Source organism: Nothobranchius furzeri, chromosome 3 (genome assembly GCF_043380555.1).
Source record: "Nothobranchius furzeri strain GRZ-AD chromosome 3, NfurGRZ-RIMD1, whole genome shotgun sequence".
In the NCBI taxonomy this organism is placed as follows: domain Eukaryota; kingdom Metazoa; phylum Chordata; class Actinopteri; order Cyprinodontiformes; family Nothobranchiidae; genus Nothobranchius; species Nothobranchius furzeri.
In genome coordinates, this window is record NC_091743.1 from 59,149,821 (window position 1) to 59,172,089 (window position 22,269).

The 22,269-nt window shown below is 39.4% G+C and overlaps 2 protein-coding genes across 2 annotated transcripts in view; one reads left to right on the plus strand and one right to left on the minus strand.

Moving 5' to 3' along the window:
- Positions 1 to 6,452, minus strand: part of asic1b (acid-sensing (proton-gated) ion channel 1b) — a 279,883-nt gene extending 273,431 nt beyond the window's left edge. Inside the window, exon 1 of the mRNA XM_015959216.3 lies at positions 5,953 to 6,452. Within this exon, the coding sequence (XP_015814702.1) occupies positions 5,953 to 6,314 (362 nt within the window). The 5' untranslated portion in view covers positions 6,315 to 6,452. The remainder of the gene's footprint in view (positions 1 to 5,952) is intronic.
- Positions 6,453 to 18,761: 12,309 nt separating this feature from the next.
- LOC107385386 (elastase-1) lies at positions 18,762 to 20,998 on the plus strand. Its single transcript, XM_015959225.3, has 8 exons — positions 18,762 to 18,874; positions 18,998 to 19,095; positions 19,186 to 19,286; positions 19,874 to 20,002; positions 20,155 to 20,291; positions 20,372 to 20,514; positions 20,626 to 20,775; positions 20,883 to 20,998. Exons 1-8 carry the CDS (start codon positions 18,835 to 18,837, stop codon positions 20,889 to 20,891), a joined length of 807 nt encoding a protein of 268 aa, XP_015814711.1. The 5' UTR covers positions 18,762 to 18,834; the 3' UTR covers positions 20,892 to 20,998.
- The last annotated feature ends 1,271 nt before the right edge of the window (positions 20,999 to 22,269 follow it).

The window sequence follows — 22,269 nt, forward strand, 5'->3', positions numbered from 1 at the left end:
TGTTGTTGTAGTGGATGCAAATACATCCTTTTTCTAAATAAAATACTTTAGTACCTGTATTTTCTCTTGAATCAAAGAAAACCCAAAGTCTAAATAGTTCAGAGTTGGTGCCAAATGTAGCGTCATGAAGGGCGTCTAATTTGTGACCAAGGTCACATTTTCCCTGCTGGGTCAAGCTGGGTCAGACTGTGACTTTTAGTTCCACAGATTAACCCAGGAGCCCTGATGTCTGAAGAATATCATCCTTTATCTGCTGCTGTTCCGTCCCAGAAGAAGGACACTTCAAGTTTCACAATAATAATTGAAATAAGAATTTTAATAAACTGTTTGACTTTATTACTGTTATTACAATCATCATAAATAATCACTTGGTTCAGTATAAATGTATTTTTAATTACTGAAATGAATTATTATGCTTTGGGTATAATTATGATTATGGTTGATAATCGGTTATGGTGTTCAGTATCCAGCAGGTCAACTTCCACCTTATCCATCCAACACAGAGTCTATCCAAATTAAAGGTAATCTGCCATCACATGTCTTCCTCTCATGACCAAAGCTTTCTTGCTCTGAGAGGGCGGGTTCTGAGGAGTTTGTTAAAACTAACTTTCCAGATGCAAAACACCAGTTCGTGAATTAACCACCATCACTGAGGATATGGGAACGGCCGCCCCTAACCTCCACCTGCTGTTCTGTCACGCCGATAAGAATGGCTACGAGTAAACGCAACTGTAACCAGCTGACGCAAAAACTCCTTCAGAGTTATTGACTTTGAGACGCAAATAGTTCCACCAGTCGAGTGACCCAAGGAGACATCCAGGACCGATTTGGTCGCACTAGAGGTCCATCTACCAACCTCGTACCTGGAGGAAACCATCTCCACCTGACACTTCGGATCCAAAAGAGGGTCTTCTATACTGGGTGAGGTAGACATTCTGACAGATTGTGTTTGATGCTGTTCTCTCTAAGTAAACGACTCAGTTAGCCGCAAAACCATCATTTCCCACCCAGAACGCGCTTCTCTCTCTGAAAGAAACCTTCTAAGAACATCCACGCATCCAAAACTCTCATTTCATTTTAGCTTTCCATCCAGACACAGGTAAAGCTTTTAAACAAGTTTTAATATCAAAGCTGGTAAATTGTCATCCATGAATTGTCAATTTTAATTGTGATTTAAATTGTCGTTTCAAATCATCAAGTTTAAAATTGTTAGTAATAAATTCTTCATTTTTAAACTTTGCCTCATTCTTTGAAATGAAACACAGAAAGGTATAAATATTTCTGGTTATTGAAAAAGCAAAGATTCCTAACTTCTGATTCAAAAATAAACTTTTGCTATTAAATTAAATTATCTTAAATTAAACATTAATCTTTGGATTAAAAATAGACCAAGCAGGTCGGTGTATGAACTTCTATCATATATAAGTATCTTAGATATTTTTACATGATATAAGCTCATATGCTAATGTGCTTGATCATTCTCAGAATTAACAACTGATAGCAAACAGTGTTGATTCTAGTATGTCCAAACAAGCTGTCACCATCTTTGGTTTTTTTGCTCAGTTGCAGTAACACCCCACCCACCAAACCGATACAGTGCTGTGATTGGCCCAACAAACTGATAGAGCAGTGTGACTGGCAAAACACAACACTGTTTGGGCCTGCTAAGGCTCTAACCCAGAGTTTCTAGATTTGTTGTCAGAACAAAATCATTTTGCTTCCGTTACTGTTTGTCTAGATTTCAATGCTAGGTTATATGAGCTAACAGTAGCTGTTTTTAAAAGACACACTGTACCGGCAAATCAGCGTAATACTTCTGCCAAAGTGTGTCTAATGAAAGCACTGTGGCAACATGGCGATGCGGGAATTTTGCAACCTTCATTCTGCCAGGCTTGGGAGGAATATTGCCGCAACGTCGGGCATGTGAATGCATATTACCCCCTGGCGCAACAGAGGGAGGTGTCATGATCACTTGGAGAGTTACTGCCGAGCTCTAGCCGAGCAACTATATTGATAGACAGGCACATTTCTAAGAAAAATGTACAAACATGCCTTTAAGTATTCTTAAAATTTTATGATTAATTACAATACTTACATCAATACAATAACAGTAAGCCAGCTACAGTTACTTTAGACACAACAGCTTTTCAATTAATTAAAAAAAATTGTAAGTCGCTTTGGGTAAAAGCGTCTGCTAAGCACATAAACATAAACATAATTTAAAAAAATAACAATTTAGCATAAAAATCATTATTTGGGTTAGTCATCTCATTCACATTTAGAATTAGGCTAAATTATAACAAAAAAATCCACACTTCTTAATATACTGTGGAAGGCCACAGTGGGGTCCAAACTTGCTGTCAGGGTGGCACTGGCCTACCCTGGAACCCCCTGGACACACCCGTTTTCAGCAGAAATTAGTGGAAGTTCCAGGCAATTTCATAACCTTGTCAAAATAATCCTGTACTGAGAAATTGGTTAACAGAAATTTATGGAATACAAAAACAAACAAAAAAGTGTAACGTTTTATGTTAATGGAAAATGTGTTGTTTTATATCCCGTTTCTATATAAGCTGTGTTTTCTGCTTCACTGCGGTTTTCTCTTTAGTTCTGTATTCTGCAGCGTTTGAATATTATTTGTCTTATGTTTTCTGAGTTTGGGTTTTCTAGGGTTGTACCTTCCCGAATGCTGCTGTGTTTACTTAAAGTCAGTTTTCCAATGTGTTGCTTTTGTTCTTGTTGCATTTTGCACATCAATCCCACCATTCTTGTTGCTCTTTCTATTTCTCAGAGGAAACAGAAGCACCTGCCAACAAAGTAGAGCTTGGCATCTTTTATATGTCTCAAGCTTCACTTCTCTCCAAGAAGGCTAAAAAGTCCCCTAAAAGCCACAAGAACAGAGGGGACAAGAAACAATGGGAGAGATGAGTGTGTTAATCAGTGGGACAACTCTGTAGCTTAACAAACAGCACTAATTACACAGGGATAAAGACGTTCATCACACAGCTTACCAGGCACAAGCTAATTGCTTCTGCATGTAGTCCCCTCCCTCCACCTAAAGTCAGCTCATCAAAGTCACTCAGAGCAGCTACTTTTATTTTTCTATTTCTGCTTTCTTTTGCCCTTTAAATACAACAGACATGCATATTTTTAGAGAATCTGCAAGAACCTGCAGAAAAGGAATGCTATGTTGATGGCTGATCATTAGAATGGTTCAAATTATGGGGAGGTATGGGGAGCCCGGCTCCCCTGAAAGGGTGAAGGGCCCCCCCAAAAGCCCTAAAGAGACACACCCAGGGGAAGCCCGATTGGACGACCCCCCCCCCCCCCCCCCCCCCCCCCATGGAACCTTACCAGAGGTGATTGGATGAAGAACTCCACCACACCACACTCATGTAAATTCTATGGGTGAGCTAAGGGGAGCCCGGCTCCCTCAAAAGGGGGTTGCCCCCCCAACATTCCTGCTCTAACAAAACTTTAACAGGGGAGATCGGACAAACAATCCCCACCCCGTGGGAAGCCAGTGTGTCATTTGAGCCCTGAGACTGGACACCGCAAACAAAAATAAATCCATGTTAGATGTATGCCAGTTAAAATCCATACCATACTAGGCCTGAAAAAGGGGAATATAGCACTTTCCTGTTCAGATGTGTGTATAGAGGTCAATGGCAAACAACTTTCAGGGAGAAAACGGGGAATTGGATACATGTCAGTCAATGATGTACAGCATGCATAAATGCGCCTTGGACTGCAGAGCTGTGTAGATCGATATGCTAAAAATAAAGTGATACGTTCAAGATGTGCAGTAGATGTTTTCCTCTTTTATAGGTGCAATAGTCCTCTTTGGTCTGCATGTGCATTTATGGGAGTTTTAAAGCTGGAGCTTCATCTGCGCTCTGTGAACATGCTCAGAATGAGAATGGTGGCACAGAAAGAGAAAAGGGAAGATATTCAAACTCAAAAGTTTCAGCGTGAGGCAGTGAGATTGTCAGGGCTGCCAAAAGACTAAATGATCAAAGCACAGCAGAGAGCAACAAGTGTACAGGGATGGGATGGCAGTCGTGAATCGCTCACATCTCTCCACACTGTGTCGGCTGGGAATTTTAAAACCTACTGTAGCCAACTACTTAATCTAATATTGAGATGCATGAATTGCGTGAACAGATAAAACAGACAAGAACACCATTTCCTCGCTTTTCATCTCATGTTTATCAATAAAAATTGTAACTTTTTTCTATTAAGCACAGCTGTTGAAGACTTTATTACATTTGAGCCCCCCCCACCCCCCACCCCACCCCCACCCACCCACACCCACAAACACACACACATTAGGTCAAGCCAACATATGTCATGTTCAGAATGCACGTTGTCCACTAAGGTGGACATGTAATCAATTATTTATAACTTAAATGTTGAGGGGAAAAATCTGATTATATTTGTTTCATTCATACCTAAAGATGAACGGAAAAAATAGTTTAAAAAATCATGGGTGAAGACTTCCTAATTCATGCATGAAAGGGTTAAATCAAAGTATTCCGCACAGTTTAATGTGCAGCACTACTTTCACATTCAGAACTTGCAATGCCCCAACATTATTAAGTGTGATGCTCTAATTAACTCCCCCTCTCCTTTCAGTGACCACCTTTGATGTTTGACCCTCCATCTTCCTCTGTTACGTCACACAGAGGGCTGCGCTGTTCAGACATTTGAAAGCCTTAAAAGGTTTTTGAATGCTTTGTCCGTGTTGTTTTGCACATCTCCCTGTGGCCTAATGGTGACAATCAAGAGAGGCAGCTGTTAACACTACTTTGCACTCAGACGCAATTCAGACACCAGGTAAGCTCAGCTTGTTTCCCACATGACAACAGGACTCCGCTCCAGAATAACATGTTGTATAAGTGTAAAAAAGCAAAAGGGTGGGAACTTCTTAACTTTAGGTGGAGTTATTGTTTTTTTTTTTTTTTTTTTTTTGGGGGGGGGGGGGGTTGCAAGTTTTACCTTTTTGCAAGTTTTTGAAGATAATAAGATTTCATTGACATGTTTTAGCCTTGTTTAATGTGCAGATTGTGCAAGAGCACAGTTAAATCTGCTTAATTTCTTGCAAAACTTAAAAACCAGCTCAAATAGCCAGGGTGATTGGGAGTCTAAATCAGTGGTTCCCAAACGTTTCAGCTTCAGACCCTAAAAAATAGTAATGGTCAAGACATGTGACCCCAGATATATGATTGAGAATATAAGCATGGTTAAAAAGCTAAATAATTTAGGGCATAAGGAAAAATTGCTTCAGCTCATATTCATATATTACATATCATATATATATATATATATATATATATATATATATATATATATATATATATATATATATATAATACAAATGAAACTCGAAAAATTTAAACATGGTGAAAATGAAAGTTCATTTATTTTTATCAAATCAGCTTAAAAGGTGAATCTAATATATGAGATTGTCTCATTACACACACATCTATATATGACAAGCCTTTTTTATAATTGTGATGATTATGGCTATTTGAAAACCCCAAAATCTCAGACAATTATAATATTGTGAAAAGGTTCAACACTCTAATCCACTAATTAATCCAAAAAACCTGCAAAGGGTTCCTGAGCCTTTAGATGGTCTCACAGTCTAAAATGGATTACTGAAATTAACGTTTGTGCCACAATCGCATATTTAGAGTTTCTCTTCTATATTTGTGAGAATTTAGTTGAGAGTTTGTAATGATTATGCTTTAAATATTGATTCAGAAATTGCTTTTCAATTTTAGTTGTGTCTGGAAACCTCAAGACCTTCTGTGTAGATCTTGGTGACCCGCAGTGGGGCCCTGACAACCACTGGTCTAAATGCTGAATGTTGGTTGACAGAAACATGCTGTTAAAGTGGGAGTTGTTAGAGCATTAACATAAACACCAACAGGTGTCCCGGGTACACACCTGCCGTTGAGCAAAGCAAGCAGCTCCCCTGCGTGGTACAGGTCGTTGCGCGTCACCCGGCTGAAGCGGAAGGAGTTGAGGTTGCAGATGGTGATGGCGGGGAACACGATCATCGGAGCCGCCACCTCATCCAGCTTGGTGACGTGGGGGTACTCGAAGTAGAACTGGACCCGGTCCACGCACACCATCATCAGCACACCCACCGAGGCCAGGAAAAACACAATCCACAAGCTGCGCTTCACATACTTCCGCTCGTAGGTGAACATGTGCGAGATGCCGTGGAGCGTGGACCTGGTGGCGAAAACTTCAATGGGAGCCGGACGCTTGTAGTCCATGTCCTCCGAGTCCGCCTTCATGTCCATTATTACGAGTTTAGATGAAAGAGCAGAACAAACAGAACAGCTTTTATATAGATGCTTTATTTATGGGGGAGGTTAGCGGCTGCCAAGTTCACGCCCTTCGACGCATGTATTCCTCATGCAGTCCGTGTTGGATGTTGCGACACTGACACCCGGCCAAAAAAAGCTGAGGAATCAGAACATCATTTCCTAATAGTCCAGATGCTGCAGGGAGCACGGGTTATCTGATGCCTCAGTTTGGTTCACCGTGGAGCGCGCATGGACGGATGCCTCCAACACACTTCTGCAACACAGCCGAGTTGGTATCTGGTGGCACGCTCCACATCCAAACCGAACCCTTACGCAGGGTTTGGAAAATAACAACTCTTGGTCCAAACCTCAGCGGTGAAAACAGGAGAATTAGGAAGGAGACATGGCTCTCCCAGCGCTTCCTGTGAAAACCCAACACGTGCAGAATACCAAGCAGCCGCTGATCCCTGGCCTGTTAGCGTTTGAAAGGCGACGGTCGGCTCGTGCTCCCGGGTTTTCCTCCCGCAGCCCGGATCCACAGCTGCATCACAGGGGAGATGAGTCCGTCTGAGAGCTGCCGTGGTGCGCCTCTGCTCGGCTGCCTCTCACTCATTCCCTCCCCCGAACTGCCTTCACAACAATGCGGAGAGAAGAAGCACCCCGATTATATTTAGATTCCGCATTTACGTTCTTGTGAGGAGAAGAAAGTCTGCACAGGTTTCCTGGATGAAGGAAAAGGCTCCAGTCCGAAAGAGTCGGCGTTTAAAGGAAAACCACATCAGCTGCGGTGGCGGCGGCTTGCCTGGATCAACTACAGCTCGTCCCAAACAAGAGAGGAAGGATAGGACAGCATGTTTTACACTGGACCTACAGAACTATGACTAAAAATCGTGTCACTGCCTCCAGGTGACTCAGATGAGCTTCCGGGCAGCCCTGCTGTCAGCCTGCTCACATTAGAAAAAAAAATCTGCTTTATTAAGCTTTGTGCATGTTTACGTTGCTATTTTTTGCATGAAGGGCAAATTTAATTTCCAAAATAGTTTTAGTCAGTAAGCAACATTACACAAGTTATTACTTCAGATCTGGCATTGAAAAGGACAAACAACAAATCAGAAACACAAAAATAGATTTTTACATAATTAGAAATGCAATGCATGTTTACGTTTTCCCAGATAATGGCTAAATGCTGTCAAATAAAGTTTCCTATAAGAAAACCAGCGATTGCATCGAGTCACTAACTTGTTGTGTTGGTGTCTTTACAGCAACCCTCACATAAGGAAGCATGTAGCAACAGTGGAAAGAAAAACTCCCTTTTAAACAGCTGAAGTTGGATAGGATCCAAATTCTACAAGTAGCAGGCAGGTTGTAGGAAGTAAAGGCATACAAAACTAGAGTAAAATCAAATTTATAAAAGTAATCTTAAACAGGTAACGTGAAATCAAACAGATCTTGCGGATCTGGTGAAAAGAAAACAGAAATTAGGCCCATAAAAAGTTAACGACGGGTCTAGAACAGATGTGCAAAAAGTGACAAAAAAACATGCTTACCAAAATAAAACGGATAGTAAAGATAATTAACAGCCTAACAAAGTGATGTAGAAAATAACAGCACCACTTAAACATGTGAGCCACATACCAAAAACGGAACCCTCAATACAAAACCAACAGACTGCAAAACACATATAACCTCTTTACTTCATTTAGTTTAATTTTATAAAGGTTTTGTGTCATGGTTGTTTTGCTCTTTCACACCTGTTTTAGTTTTTTTCATGCAACTTCACTTGTTTGATGGAAACTAACGCTGAATAAACAAGACAAATGTTTTACCTTTGGTGTGAAGGCACTCTTAAAACTGTTGTTTCTTTTATATTTCAAAAATTTGTATGACTTTTAGTAAAAATAAAGTGTTTATGATATACATTTTTTATGGCAGAAGCTTGGACTTGAAAGAGCAGTGCATGTGCATGTATGTTAAAAACGAACTTCATTTAAAAACATGTTTGAATGATTATTTCTGATGATAATCAGTCACTAAGTTTTTCATGCAGGCATGAAAAAAAGTCTCCTACACCTAGCTCCTGCTTTACCTTCTGCTAGAAAATAGATGGGGAAACTCTAGGATTTGAAAAGCCTGACAGATCTACATCACACTGTCACTTCATGTTCACAGTCTCACTCTTCTTGTCTAACAAAGGGGAAGGCTGTTGTTGGTTTAAGCCTGGTTTATGCATCTCCGTCAGCTCCGCAAGGGACAGACACGCACGGATTGACGGAAGCGTTTTGCTCTTATACTTCTCCGTCTCCTGGAGAGTGTTGCAAAGCAATTGCCCGGCAGGACCACAGAGGGCGTAGCGCTTTTCTGTGGTATCCTGTCATGTATCGGTCCAAGATCGTGTGTTTATATTGTGTTTTTTTTTTTGTATATAAGAGACTTTTAACACGGACATATTTGTCTCTCATTCTCCCACCGCTTCATGCGCTCCCCACCTCTAAACCCACGTTTCCTGTCATTTCCGTCCACAAATAAAACGCTTGCTGCGCATCTTTTCACTCCTCCAGTCACAGGAGAATGAAACGTTCATATTTTTAGAGTTTTTTCGCGAGGTATTCTTCAAGCTTCTCCGTGTCTGCCGCTTGTTATCCTCGACTCTCTTTGCAATGGCGGTGCTGTAAACAACAGCGGCGTCCTGACTGATCACAAGCTTGCGTAATCCGTCTCGTTCGACGGATGTTTAAAAAAGTGGGCTCGACTCCATACGTACTTGCGTGCCTGCCGGAGCCCTACGCAACAACGGATAATGGTGTTGCGTGTCTCCGCACTGACGCAGACGGAGAAGCATAAATCAGGCTTTAGCATCCAGAAAACAGAGGAGAACATTTCAGCTAGTAGAAGCTAACCATTAGTAACTCACAGCATGGTAAAACTCCTTCAGGCTTGTGTTATTTGAGGAGACAAAACATCTACGTTGCAAAGTTAACAGCGTCAATGGTAGAGTGACATTGCTATAAGCCAATCAGAGGTGAGATGTCCAAATATCAGGAAGTAAGACTCTAAAAACCTGGTGTCTAGCTCAGCTCTAAGCTGGCTCATTTCTACTGCCAACAGGTGCATCAGAGCTTTTTTTCCCCCCGTAGAGAATGACTTACAAGGCAGTCCTTCCAGAGACCACTGCAAATGATTTAAAATATGAGTAAAGTTGACCTTTACCAAGGGCTGCATTCCACTTCTGCAGCAGTGCAAGCTGATTGTTTTGTAAAATTAACGATGAGTAGAACTTCTAAAAAAAATACAGTTCTGGTTAAGTCACTCTCATGCTTTCTTTATTCTTAAGACTGTGCAATGGGCTTATCGTAGGCTATATGTGAATATGCTTATAGCTCTTCAAAGCTAATGCAGAAAACTGAATAGTAAAATTTTGGTGACTTCAATTGTTTTTAGACAGTTTTTTAAACAAATTTTCACAGGTATTACATTATTTTCTTTGAAATATAAAACTGTAATTATTGGGTAATTCCTGTGACCCCCGGACATTATTGTAGCATCTCTGAAAAGAAGAACAAAAAGTTATTTTTAAACTTGTCACAGAGTTGTACTAATGCCACAGCCAGAAAGTATCACCTATTAACCAGTCGTTTGTGAGCTAATTATAGCCATACAGTGTGCAGCTACTGTACCAAACACATACAGCTTAACTCATTTTTGCATGCATGCCCTCACACGCACACATGCAGACAAGCTTTTACGGATCTGTTTTCTGCTCTGACCAATTCTTTGCAGCTGAATGGAACATTGAAATATGTCAGAGGCAGCTACCGAGCCAAAAGCAGGCAATAAGGCAGATGTGTCGCGAGGCAGCCAGTGCCAAATCTGTCATAGAAACCATATTGCCAAGAGCAAAGGAGAGCTCACCCATGAAATTGTTCATAACACGTCCATAATTGCTATTTGCCAGAGTATTGACTGTGAAAATGTGGCAGTATCGATTAAGACTCTATCCCTGTATTAATCACCAGTCCTGGTGCTTTATTTATGAGTCCTGGTTAGATGAGGTTAACTTCCACACATGTGGGTTTGATGTCACAGTAAATATCTCATTTGTAGGTGGGATATCTGGATAACAGCTGTTGTGTATTTACCCCAGATTAGCTATTATAAGGGACATGTGACAATACCAGTAGCATTTTTTTTTTACAAAGTTTTGCACTCACTTGTTTGGAAACCACAAGGAGAAACATAGAGAGTTTTAAAAAAGGCATTTTGCTTTTACTTACTGAATAGGTCTTTACTTTATCTGGTGCACTAGATGAAATCCCATAAAGTGGGCATTAAAATTTAAATACAAGTAGAAATTGTAATGCGCAGGCTTGCTAAACCTGTTAGAATCAGCAGAAATCTTGAACCTCAGGTTTGTCTTCTAGAAATGCAAAAGCTGCAAAGATTTGACTGAAATTGTAGAACTATTTTTACATAATTAAAGCCATAATGAAGTGAATTTACATGTTTGCATTTATGCTCAGAGATTACCTGTCCTAAAAAAAGGGAAGAAAAACATTTACATCTGGCTAACATCACTTGATATGACTGCTAAATAATGCACACAGTTTCAATCCCTGTCAGCATAAATTAATTTAAAAATACACACAGGGGTTTAGAATGGAGCACCTGGATTTAGTTTTAACTTCGTCCTCAATGAAAACAAGAAGTTTATCTCCATAAGCGTTTGTGAGATCGTCAATAATTAATCTGTTTACTCAATCCCCTTTCTTGACATGTATCTGCTCCTTTTTTTCAGCTCTGCCCATGAAAGCGGGCCTTTCCTTCGGCCAGCACTGTGCAGTTTGCCAACCATCTGAGAGTGTAGTTGGCAGGAGATGAGATTGCACTCTGGGGTCCCATTGACAAGTCTTCTTAAGTTATCATTGGGCAGCAGGACACAAAAGGGAGCAGGAGGTGCTTAACCCTGATGATTGGAGTCTCTTTCACATCCAGACCCAGAACCTGCTTCTTGCCTTGGAACTGGTCCAGGAGATGACATCATCAGAAGTGGACAGACAAGGTCTCTGTAGACAGATGGCCATTAGATCCGATAATGAGTTTCTGCAGGTGCACGCTCAGACAAATGCCTACTACCTTAGTGTGCAATGATCATCACCATTCAAAGACACTTTTATGCACAACAGGGGAGTCAGTCATTAGATTTTTTCTATTGTGATTCTTTAAGATGCAGCTGTCTTTGATGCCTTCTTTCTCAAAGGATGCAATGTGCCGTTTTCTTGGAGTAGATCTTCTAGATGTACTGGAATCATTACAATACCAGATGTTTTGTAAGCAAACCATTTCAGAACTCATTTTTACTCAAAAATAATAAAGCAGTGATTATTTGGATAGAAAACAACTCTTCTTTCTTTGATTCTCAAGTTTCACACACACACACACCTGTCAAACTCTGACGTCTATTTAGAGCTTTTCTTTAGCAGCCAAACCATTATATCTTGAGCCACTTTGATAACAACCTACAGGCTATTTATTTATCGACACACGGGTGCTGTCATCTCATCACTTGTTTATTGGCACCTTTTAGTTTTCTTGATTGCATCTGAACAGGGTTTATTCATCTGTGCCACCAGTTCGATATAGCGTCAAGTCTCTGCTGTAAGATTGATTCTCTGCCCCCAGAAAGAAAAGGTTTTGGAATTACCTTCGACAAACTTAGCACGCTGACAGCCACCCCACCCCCACCCCACCTGCTCAATCCCAGATGAGTATTGGAAGATGTTTGGAAAGATGGTAATATAGCGACCGATGTTGTGACATCAAATCAAGTCACAAAGCAAATCCAGTGAAATGTTGTGCCGTTAGAATATTCTGACTCCCGGGCAGATTCATTTTCAGAACCAATGTGAGGAAATCAAACATTTTCATTTTATGTTTTAGAATGTGAGATGAAAAAATATATATATATCACTGCTTTATATGGAAGATCATTACCATCAGTGTGGGGTAAAAAAACATGTAGAAACAGTATCTTGTAACAGCGTTGGTTTGACGTATTCTAAAGCTTGCTTTAAACTGTCTTGTAGACAACATATAAAAATAGTTTTCCTGATACAGTTTCTCAAAACGTGTTCAATATTTCATAATAATGACACCATGGTGAAACACCGGCATTTCGCGGGGATGTTTGGATCTCGTCTAGAAAAAACAGCGAGATATGACAGAGTCAAAGATCTTCTTTGTGCTTTTTTTGAAGAAGCAGTAACTTATAATTTATTCCTCCACACTTTGGTCAGATCATCTTCCACTTTGAAAACAATGGAGAAGACAGCCCTTATTTAGATTTCTTGTCCACCCAACTTAATGGTAGCTTTAGTTGAGGTGCCACTTTCAAAATAAAAATTGACTTCCTGCTCTTGCCTTTTCGCATTTAAAAACTTTCAAACATTGTAACGATAATAAAATTAAATGCATAGAAAATATGTCCCAATATTACTTTAGACATGTCCTTTTTTGTTGGAAATCTGTGGTTGCTTTGGTGTTATGTGCCGGTTATACAGTACTTAAGCAACCTCTCAGTATGAAGAGCTGTCAGTATGCTTCCTTGGCAACAAGGTGTGTGTGGTAGAGCCAACAGAGAACAGAGATGGTGAGTGTAGGTGCACTGTTGTTTGGCAGTGTTTCCACTTTATTGTGGTGGTGCTATAGCACCTAAAAGTTAAGCAACAACTGGAATAACTAGCTACTTCTTTCTGAGTAGAACGCCACGACATGTAATCGCCATTTTGTTATTCACACAAGATACGTAATGACGAGAATATTTCTTGCTGAAACAAGATTTATATCATTTTACAAAGAAAATCATACTTGTAAGGAAGATAATTAGTGCCACTGAAAAGAGGGAAACAAAAGAAAACTTAAAGAATTCAGACTTTTTTCAAAATTCTGACTTTTGAGAAAAAAAGTGAATTCTGAAATAAAAATTAGAAATTTTTCTTCAGCGTCCCTAATCCTCTTCTGTATTCTTGTGATTATGAGATATTTTTTGCCTTGGCCATACGCTTCCATAGCTTCATGAATTTTTATGACCAGAACAACTGGTGCTGACTCGTCACGTTGTTGAGTTATTTTTCAACGTCTGCAGCTGAATCCTCATTATAAGACTGCACAATAACTTCACCTTGTACACATTTCCTCCATTGTGCAGATTTTTTTATTTTTAAATGATACTTAAGAATAAGCTAATCCTAATGACTTTGTTTCATTAACAGTTAATTAAATATTCACATCCTGGCCTCACTCAAACGCCCTACAGCACTTTGCTCTGCTGTTTTTAAGAGAAGAGCTAAAGTAAATTGTATCGTGTCCTGCAATAATGAGATATGTGCTTTCACAAAGGGCACCTAGTCTGAATTTTGACTTAAAAGGAACATATTCATCCTGAAGTGATGATAAAAACAATTTTAATCAGCAATTACTTTCAGTTGCTGACAACAAAGAGTTCCCGTCTAGAAACAATTGAAATGTTCAAATTCTGAAAGGAACACGTTCACGAATACTGTTGTTTTTGTTAAAGTCAGACCTTAATTAAAATAAAAGAGCAAATAATTGATATAGACATTTAAAGATTTTCTTCTCCATGAATTAAAAAGCAGCTTGGTGACCTCATGAGGAAGAAAAAAGTAAATTTTTATCGTTGTGTGACAAAATTAAATACAAAACCAAGAGCTGAGTGAAGCTCGTCACTTTATTTTTTCACCAGCTTTAAGAGAGAATCCGTGTTTATTTTTAGTAAAACAAAATGAAATTGTGCGTGCACCTCCAAGGAAAGCAACAGATGAAAAGCAATTGGATTCTGCTCCCTGGAATGTGCAATTTCAGCGGATGTGCACCATTATGAGACCGTAGCATGGCAACATGTTAAATTAAACCTCATCCCGTAATACTCGCTTAATGGCAACAACAAGTTGTGCATCGTGTGATAGACGGATGCGTTTGTCTTCCTGCTGATGATCATGTTAAACATTTACCTTTGATTATGCAGGCATTTCATGACACGAGCACTTCATTTCCTTTTACTGTTCCAAATTACGGAGGTCCAAGTTAATTCTCTCCTCTCTAATATCCACTCATAATGCAATCTGTGGTCATGCATGAAAGTAATATTGCACAGACCAGTGAAGCTCTGAGATTGCATTCTCTCCCTCTTAGTGCTTCCCGTTGTCAGTGATAAAGAGAGATTGACAGAATACATGATAGATTCAGAAATCAGACATTTGTTCAGTATCAGAGTCGTGTTTATTGACTCAAACATCAAAAAGGCCCAATCTTTACCTTTTGCTATCTTTGAAGGTTTTCGTGTTGTGAAATAAAATGCGGTGGTATCGTGAGTGAGCTCAGTAATTTATGCACCGACACATTAGTCTGCAAATGAACAAGTTGGTGTTATCACAACACACTCAGGCAAACTGACTGACACTTTAAATTCTGCTAAGGATTATGAAGTTATTTTCTCTTCCTTCTCTTGCTGAAGACTCATATTGACAGCCAGTGAAAGGTACATAGTAAACATGTAACTCATTAAAAAAAGACATCACAAAGCAGTTCCTCACTGACTCAGAAATTGCTTTAAATCATTTCATTTTCCAGTTCCTAAACAGTTGATAATTTTATTTAATTAGCCTTTTTGTTTATTTAATTTCATTTTTGTTTTGGTATCTCTAATTAGGTTTTTATTTCAGTTTTATAATCCATCACTAGTTAGGATAATGCATTGAAGTTTGCAGTGTGGCAAGATGCGGAAACATGATTGATTCGTTTTTAATCATCAGTCCTTTTTCCTCAAGCACTCGAAGGAGATTTGGAGCAGAGACTCCTTTTCTGCTCCACTTGACCCAATCACTGCTGCAAACTCAGGGCTGGAAACCTGGAAACCAGGAAACACAGCAAACGCTGAAACCAAGGAAGAGAGACCCGGCGAGAGCTGTGGGTGAGAGCAGCAGCAGGATGAGGACAGAGATGGATGAGTGATGCTCTGCAGGATCAATCAGGCACACATCACCGCAGCAGATCATTTTTCCTCAGCCGCAAATTAGTGCCACCCCATCCTGCCCTGCTCACTTTAACCACATCACCCTGCCACTTTCGTGGCACCTTCTTTAGCCAAATAAATAGAGACCAGCAGGAGAATGGAGAAAAATGAGCTGGTTTAGACACTGGAGTAACAGAGATATGCAGATGTATTGATTGTTTTCATCTCAGGATAATTGCAATTAAAGTTTGCAAGCAGCCCAGTGGATCAGTTTCACTTCTGTCACCCTGCAGGAAGCATCGCAGCACTGATGGATACTTACACAGATCGCTGGCCTGTAGGAAAAAGTGAGACAAATAAAAAATCATTTTCCTGTCAACAAAAACACCACAGGAATAAATTAATCAAAGCAGAATAGTTAGTTGTCGTTAAGGAGGGTGTGAAAATAACACAAATACAATAAGATCCGCATGGCAGGCATCTCCAGTTAATCTTTTATAAAGATGTGACCTTACATGGAATGTGATGTGTTGTCTAATATGACATTTGTTTAATAGAAAATAAAAATACAGGAAATCATAGAGGGCATTAACCCTCTCAGGCTCAAAATAAGTTTTGATAAAAGGACGAACAACTAAGTCCTTCAGGGGTACTTCTGAGTTTAAAAATGTTCATGAAATACGTATGTGGAGTAACCAGGTAGGTAGGTTTTAACGTTGCAAATCTGCAACGCCTGCCTCCAGAGAGTAAAAAAATAAGACATTTTATTCCTCATGCAACACAGAGAGAGAAAGAGAGAGAAAGAGAGAGAGAAAGAGAAAGAGAGGCTTGATGGATGGATGTGTGTATCGATAGATGGATAGATGATGGATGGATGGATGGATGGATGGATGGATGGATGATGCATGGATGGATGGATGGATGGATGGATGGATGGATGGATGGATGGATGGATGGGTGGGTGGGTGGGTGGGTGGATGGGTTGGTTGATGGATGGGTGGATGGCTGAATGGATGGATGGGTTGGTGGATGGATGGATGAATGAAAGGATTGATGAATGGATGGTTTGTGGCACTAAACACCAGTGTGACACAGTTAGTGAATGATCAGGAATGATCAGAAAGACATAAATAAACAAATGAAACAAAAAAATTTAAATGGCAAACAAATAAATGAGACATGACTTCACATTTTCACCAGGTCAGCTGATTTTATATAATGTTAGGATATGCAGAGAGAGCCTGATGATAAAAGCACTTAACAGTCAAAGTAAATGTTCATGCAGACATATGCATTTATTTAAATGTTTAGTTTTAACTCAAACAACAGTTTTTCAAACATTGTTGGCATAATCAACTCTTACTCTACGATAACTCCGCAACTTTCTATCACCGGCCAGATCAATGCATCCCATTCATTTCTTTGGAAGCACAATTTCCTAACTGCGTGAGTAAGACATCTTCATGGGAACCAAATCGACTGTTCATTAATGAGAGGAAGCTATATCTAGAACCAACATCTTTAATTAACACATCCCCAGCACTTCCTGTCTTTGATCTCGCTGTTTGATTTATGCCTCTGCCAGAAAAAGGTTGGCGGATGGGTCCACGAGAAGTTCGGAGGGGATGAAGATGCTCTATGAGAAAATGATGAAAGCGAGGTACCCCTTGTTGTTGGAAGTCTCGCAGCATCAGGACCTTTTCCCTTTGTGTCAAGGGGCCAGCTCAATTACCAGACTGCATGGCTATCTCTTTAATAGCCCGATAAGGCAATAATCCACAATCCATACCATTTTAATGACTTTCTGTCTAATTAGGAGCTGCTTTACAAAAGATGGACACATCAGAGGCCTCCCCATTGTCCCCAAACCTCATTGTTGGAAATATCAGTTTGACCAGCAAGGGCTTAAGTACTGTTTAAAAGTATATTATAATGTTTAAAATAATAAGGTAATAAGATTTATTATTCAATGTCATGGAGGTCAGTATAAGAAACTTTTGTTTGTTTTATCTCTTCACCTGGGAATGTAGACGTACGTTTAAATGTTTTTATTTCATCCTTTAAAAAATCCATTTATTGTTTACATACATGAAGACTGGATGTAGAAATCTTACAGCAGACAAGTTAATCATCAGCATCATGTGAAAAATTATAAAATGGTGTGTGTGTGTGTGTGTGTGTGTGTGTGTGTGTGTGTGTGTGTGTGTGTGTGTGTGTGTGTGTGTGTGTGTGTGTGTGTGTGTGTGTGTGTGTGTGTGTGTGTGTGTGTGTGTTAGTGTGTGTGTGTGTGTGTGTGTGTATTTAATGGTCAGGTGTTTGTTAGTCTTTAGTCCCCTCTAGTGTTGGGCTGTGAAACTGATTGACTACTCAAATACACAGACTACAATGAAGAAAAATCTAAAATATCCATTAATCTGTTTTGTAAAGAGCACAAAATTAGTTTTATAATTAATTTAATTGCAGAGATCTAACATAAAAATACTGTTACTGTACCCCTAACTAAACATTTATGTTTAAAATTTCCACTCAAGAGGTCAATTGACAAATGTATTCATACTAGTTGTTTAATAAACAAATAGAAAAGCAAAATAAAATAAAAATCATAATTTTTCCTCCCCCCAAAATATTTTTGGAGCATATTTTTTTACAATATTTATTTGTGTAAAATAGAATAGTTCTGCACTGTAAAATCTAATTAGTAAACTTTACTAGAAAAAAGCATGAAAACTAGTTGCACTTAAGTAAGTATTTAGTCAAGCAAATTTTATTTGCACATTTTACAGTTTTTTTTCTTAGTAACTTGCATTTAAATACATTTAACTGTTACTATGCATCAGTTTACACATAATGACCTATTCCTGTGTATGTGTTATTTGAGGGTACTTTTCCAGACCCACAGCTGTAGGTTTTCCCATCCTCACACGACTGGTGGTTTAACCAGAATCACAGATAAGGTTATGACACATTTTACCAGGAACTTAAAATCTGTTACATCAGGTCTTTCATTTTAGGGAATTTTCTAATGATTTTAGACTGTATGGATTAATGCTGGAGGTCACGACTGTTCATAACATTTAACAGGATGATTATCGTAATAATTTACATGACTTTTACACTTTTGCTCGAATAATCTTTACAGCAAAGAAACATGTTGATTTCCCTGAAGCAGCCGTCCCGATCTGTGAGCATTAAAAGCCAGAATAAACTCATAAATGCCCTTCTTCACCCTTTGAGCTGCCATGACTCACGTTTTTTTTTTACTTCTAACACTTTGAGTGAGACATTCTTCATTCTTGACCTGTGCCAGAGGCGTGCTTCTGCTGACTGTGATAACAGTGTGTGAGACGAACCGCAGGTGCATTCTTAGATTTTGTCAGAATAAAAAAAAAAACTGCCACAAATTTCCACACCTGTTCAAGGTCAAGTTGGGGTATAAAAGACAGATGGACGAGTTCCTTCCTTGCAGAAACGGTTTGACGAAACGCAAACATGCTCAGGTTTCTGGTCTTGACAAGTCTCGCAGCTTTGGGTAAGAAAACGACTGCACACAAGCATCTATTACTGATCTGTGTTTACTTGTGTGTCACGTTTAGCTGACTTCCTGCCAGCCACCAGTGGTAATGCGTGCCTGTTACTGTGTTTTTTGAACCAGTGCTGGCTGATCTGCAGCCTGAGCCCAGGTTCCTAAAGGACAACATGGAGAGGGTTGTTGGAGGTGAGATTGCTAATCCCAACTCCTGGCCCTGGCAGGTACGAAACAGTAAACGTGAAGAAAACAAAAACAAATGAGACATGACCCTAACAGATTGACACATAAAACTCACTCCATTCTCTCCCCAGATCTCTCTCCAGTACAAATCTGGCAGCAATTTTTACCACACCTGTGGAGGAAGTCTGGTCCGTAGAGGTTGGGTCATGACAGCTGCTCACTGTGTGGATGGGTAACTTACTTATTAACTACAAAAAATCTTCTGCTCCTTTTTGATCATAGTTTTTCTTTTATTATTATTTCTGTGACTCAAAAGCCCGTTACAGTAATAATGTAATTTACTTCACTGGCTCATTTATATCTGCGACGAGTTTTGAATGTGTTCATTTAAAAATTAATTTAAAGTAATGAGTTCAGTCTAAGAAAACCTCTTAGTTGCACCCAGATAAAATCAGCTTCCTAATGACCTAAACTGTTCCTCGACTCTAGTAACTTTTAAATCAAAATGTTCACCTATTCATCAGATTTTGAATGAATTCTTCTTAAGCTGCACCTTCTGCACTGTACCTGCTCACCCTTTAAATTAGTATTTTTTCTGATTTAAGTCAATAACATTTTTTTGTATTTTATTTGTGCTGTCACGTTGTTTTTGTGTTTGTGCTATTCTCACTAATAGAAAGCACATTGAAGTGCCTCTGTGTATGAAATGTGCTATACAAATAAGGCTGCCTTTCTTAATTTGTACTTTATTCTTTGTCTAAAGCTACACCAATTAACTCACAACACTGTAACTGTCTTTGATTTCCTCTTAAACTACAGGAGCTCCAGGACATATCGTGTTATTCTTGGTGAACATGACCTCAATGTCAACAGTGGCAGGGAGCAGATCATTGCTGTCAGCCAGATTTACATTCACCCCCAGTGGGACTCCAACAGACTGTCTAATGGGTGAGGACATCCTCTTGGAGTCTTTTCTAAGTGTTGTGCTGATGTTTGTGTTTTAGAAAGGTTAACAGTGTTAGTTTGTCTAAACCTAAATCAAAGATGTTCTCTTTAGATGTTTAGCATTCATGACATTTACATTTATATTATAATCTCAGGTATGACATTGCCCTCCTGAGACTTTCATCTGATGCCTCCCTGAACTCCTACGTTCAACTGGCCTCTCTGCCTCCTTCCGGTCAGATTCTGCCTCACAATAACTTCTGTTACATCACCGGATGGGGACGCACCTCCAGTAAGACTTAGGGATGTCTAACCTGATTACAACTCTTTTCTTCAAAGCTAAATGCTTCGATTTCATGTCTCTTTGACCAGCTGGTGGCAGCCTGTCTGCTCAGCTCAAACAGGCCTACCTTCCTGTGGTGGACCACAAGACCTGCACCAGCAGCGGCTGGTGGGGCAGTACCGTGAAAACCACCATGGTGTGTGCTGGTGGCGCTGCCGAGGCCGGATGCAACGTGAGTCGTTTTAGAAGTCCATACTGTCCAGAAAGTTTTATTCTGCTCCAAAAATAGGACAACTTTTCTAATCTGTGCAGCAAACTTGAGTCTTGATTTGATTTCCTTTAGGGTGACTCTGGAGGCCCTCTGAACTGCCAGGTCAATGGTCAGTATTACGTGCACGGTATTGCCAGCTTTGTGTCTGGATTGGGATGCAACGCTCCCCAGAAGCCTACCGTCTTCACCCGTGTGTCTGCTTACATCGACTGGATGAATTCAGTTAGTGCATCTCGTTCATTATAACACTAAATAGATTACTTTGCATGTATTTTAAAAGTTTGCGGCTCTTTGAAGCCTAATCATTGTTTACTCATTCTTATTTTCAGATCCTGTAAAAGGTGTTGCAGCACACACCGGATGACAGGCAGATTTGATCATGTTTAAATCGACTAAACCCACTCACCCGTCTAGTCTCTTCAACAATAAACTTCATTTAACTTTGTGCAGAGTCCTATTTTTCTTCTAATCAAATCTTATTTTATTTTGTATCAAACCACCCTCCCCCAAAATGAAAAGTTCATAAATAGGATTTATTGATTTATTCCATGAAAATCAGGAAAAAACAAGTGTGTCCAAAGAAGAATGAAAGCTTAACACTCGTTTCTAGATGGACATTCTCAGAACAAAATGATTTTAGTTGGTGAAATCAGTGAGAGCATGTTGTCTCAAATAATGGTTAAATGTTGATAAAGTCTAAAACAGGCTAGAGGTGTACTTTTGAGTCCTGTCAAGCAAGCTGAGGACACCAATTTTTTTGTCAGCCTAGAGGGTTTTACTTTTTCTGCACCTCTTTCATGTGGAGTTCTGCAGAGCTCAGTTCTTGGTCCTTTGCTTTTCTCTCTTTAACTGTCTCCACTGGGCTTAAGCTTCAAAAAGCATAACTATGCTTTCCATCTGTATGCTGATGACATTCAGGTTTATGTCCCACTGAAGCGTGAGCATTCTTGTTCACTAAAATCTCTTCTACAATGCCCTGAAGAGATTAGAGTCTGGATGTCTGATACATTTCTTTATTTTGTTAGCACTTTGGTCAATTTTGCTGTTTTAAAGTGTGTCATAAATAAAGTTGGCTTGGCTTTTTCTGCTATTCATAACTCTCACAACAAACAAAAAGAAACATCAAGGCTTTTTTGCTGCAGAGAGATTATGACTCACAATAAAAAAACACAATAAATGAAAGGGTTAATCATGTTCAATGTGTTAAAATGTGTTTTTATAAGTGTGATTTGTTTGTTTCTTGGTGTTTGTTGAAATGGAGCCCAGCTTCAGAGGAAGCAGCTCTGTAGAGAGAACAGTGGGAGGTGAAAAAGTGCCTTATCACTCCTCGTGGCCTTGGCAGGTACAGTACTGCACAGTGGAGCAGAGACATAAGAGGTGCAAGATCTTATTTTAGTCCAAATGTGAAGGTGGCGAGAAAATCAACAAAACTGGAGAATATGGAAGCTTAATGTGTTTCAAAATGCATTTGATTGATTTGCACAATCTCAGTCTGACTTGATTTTTAAACTTATGCAGCTAAGAGCGAAGGATTTTAGGATATTTGAACATTTTTCACAGTCTCTTAGATATCACGGGCATCAGCAGCTAACATCTCAGAAGTAAAGGTTGAATGTGGAAATAGCTGCAGTGGTCAGAAATAATTCTAACAAGCTGTTAGCTTCCAATAATCACTTTATATTTAAATAACTTTATTACATGAAGTTTGTTTTTTCC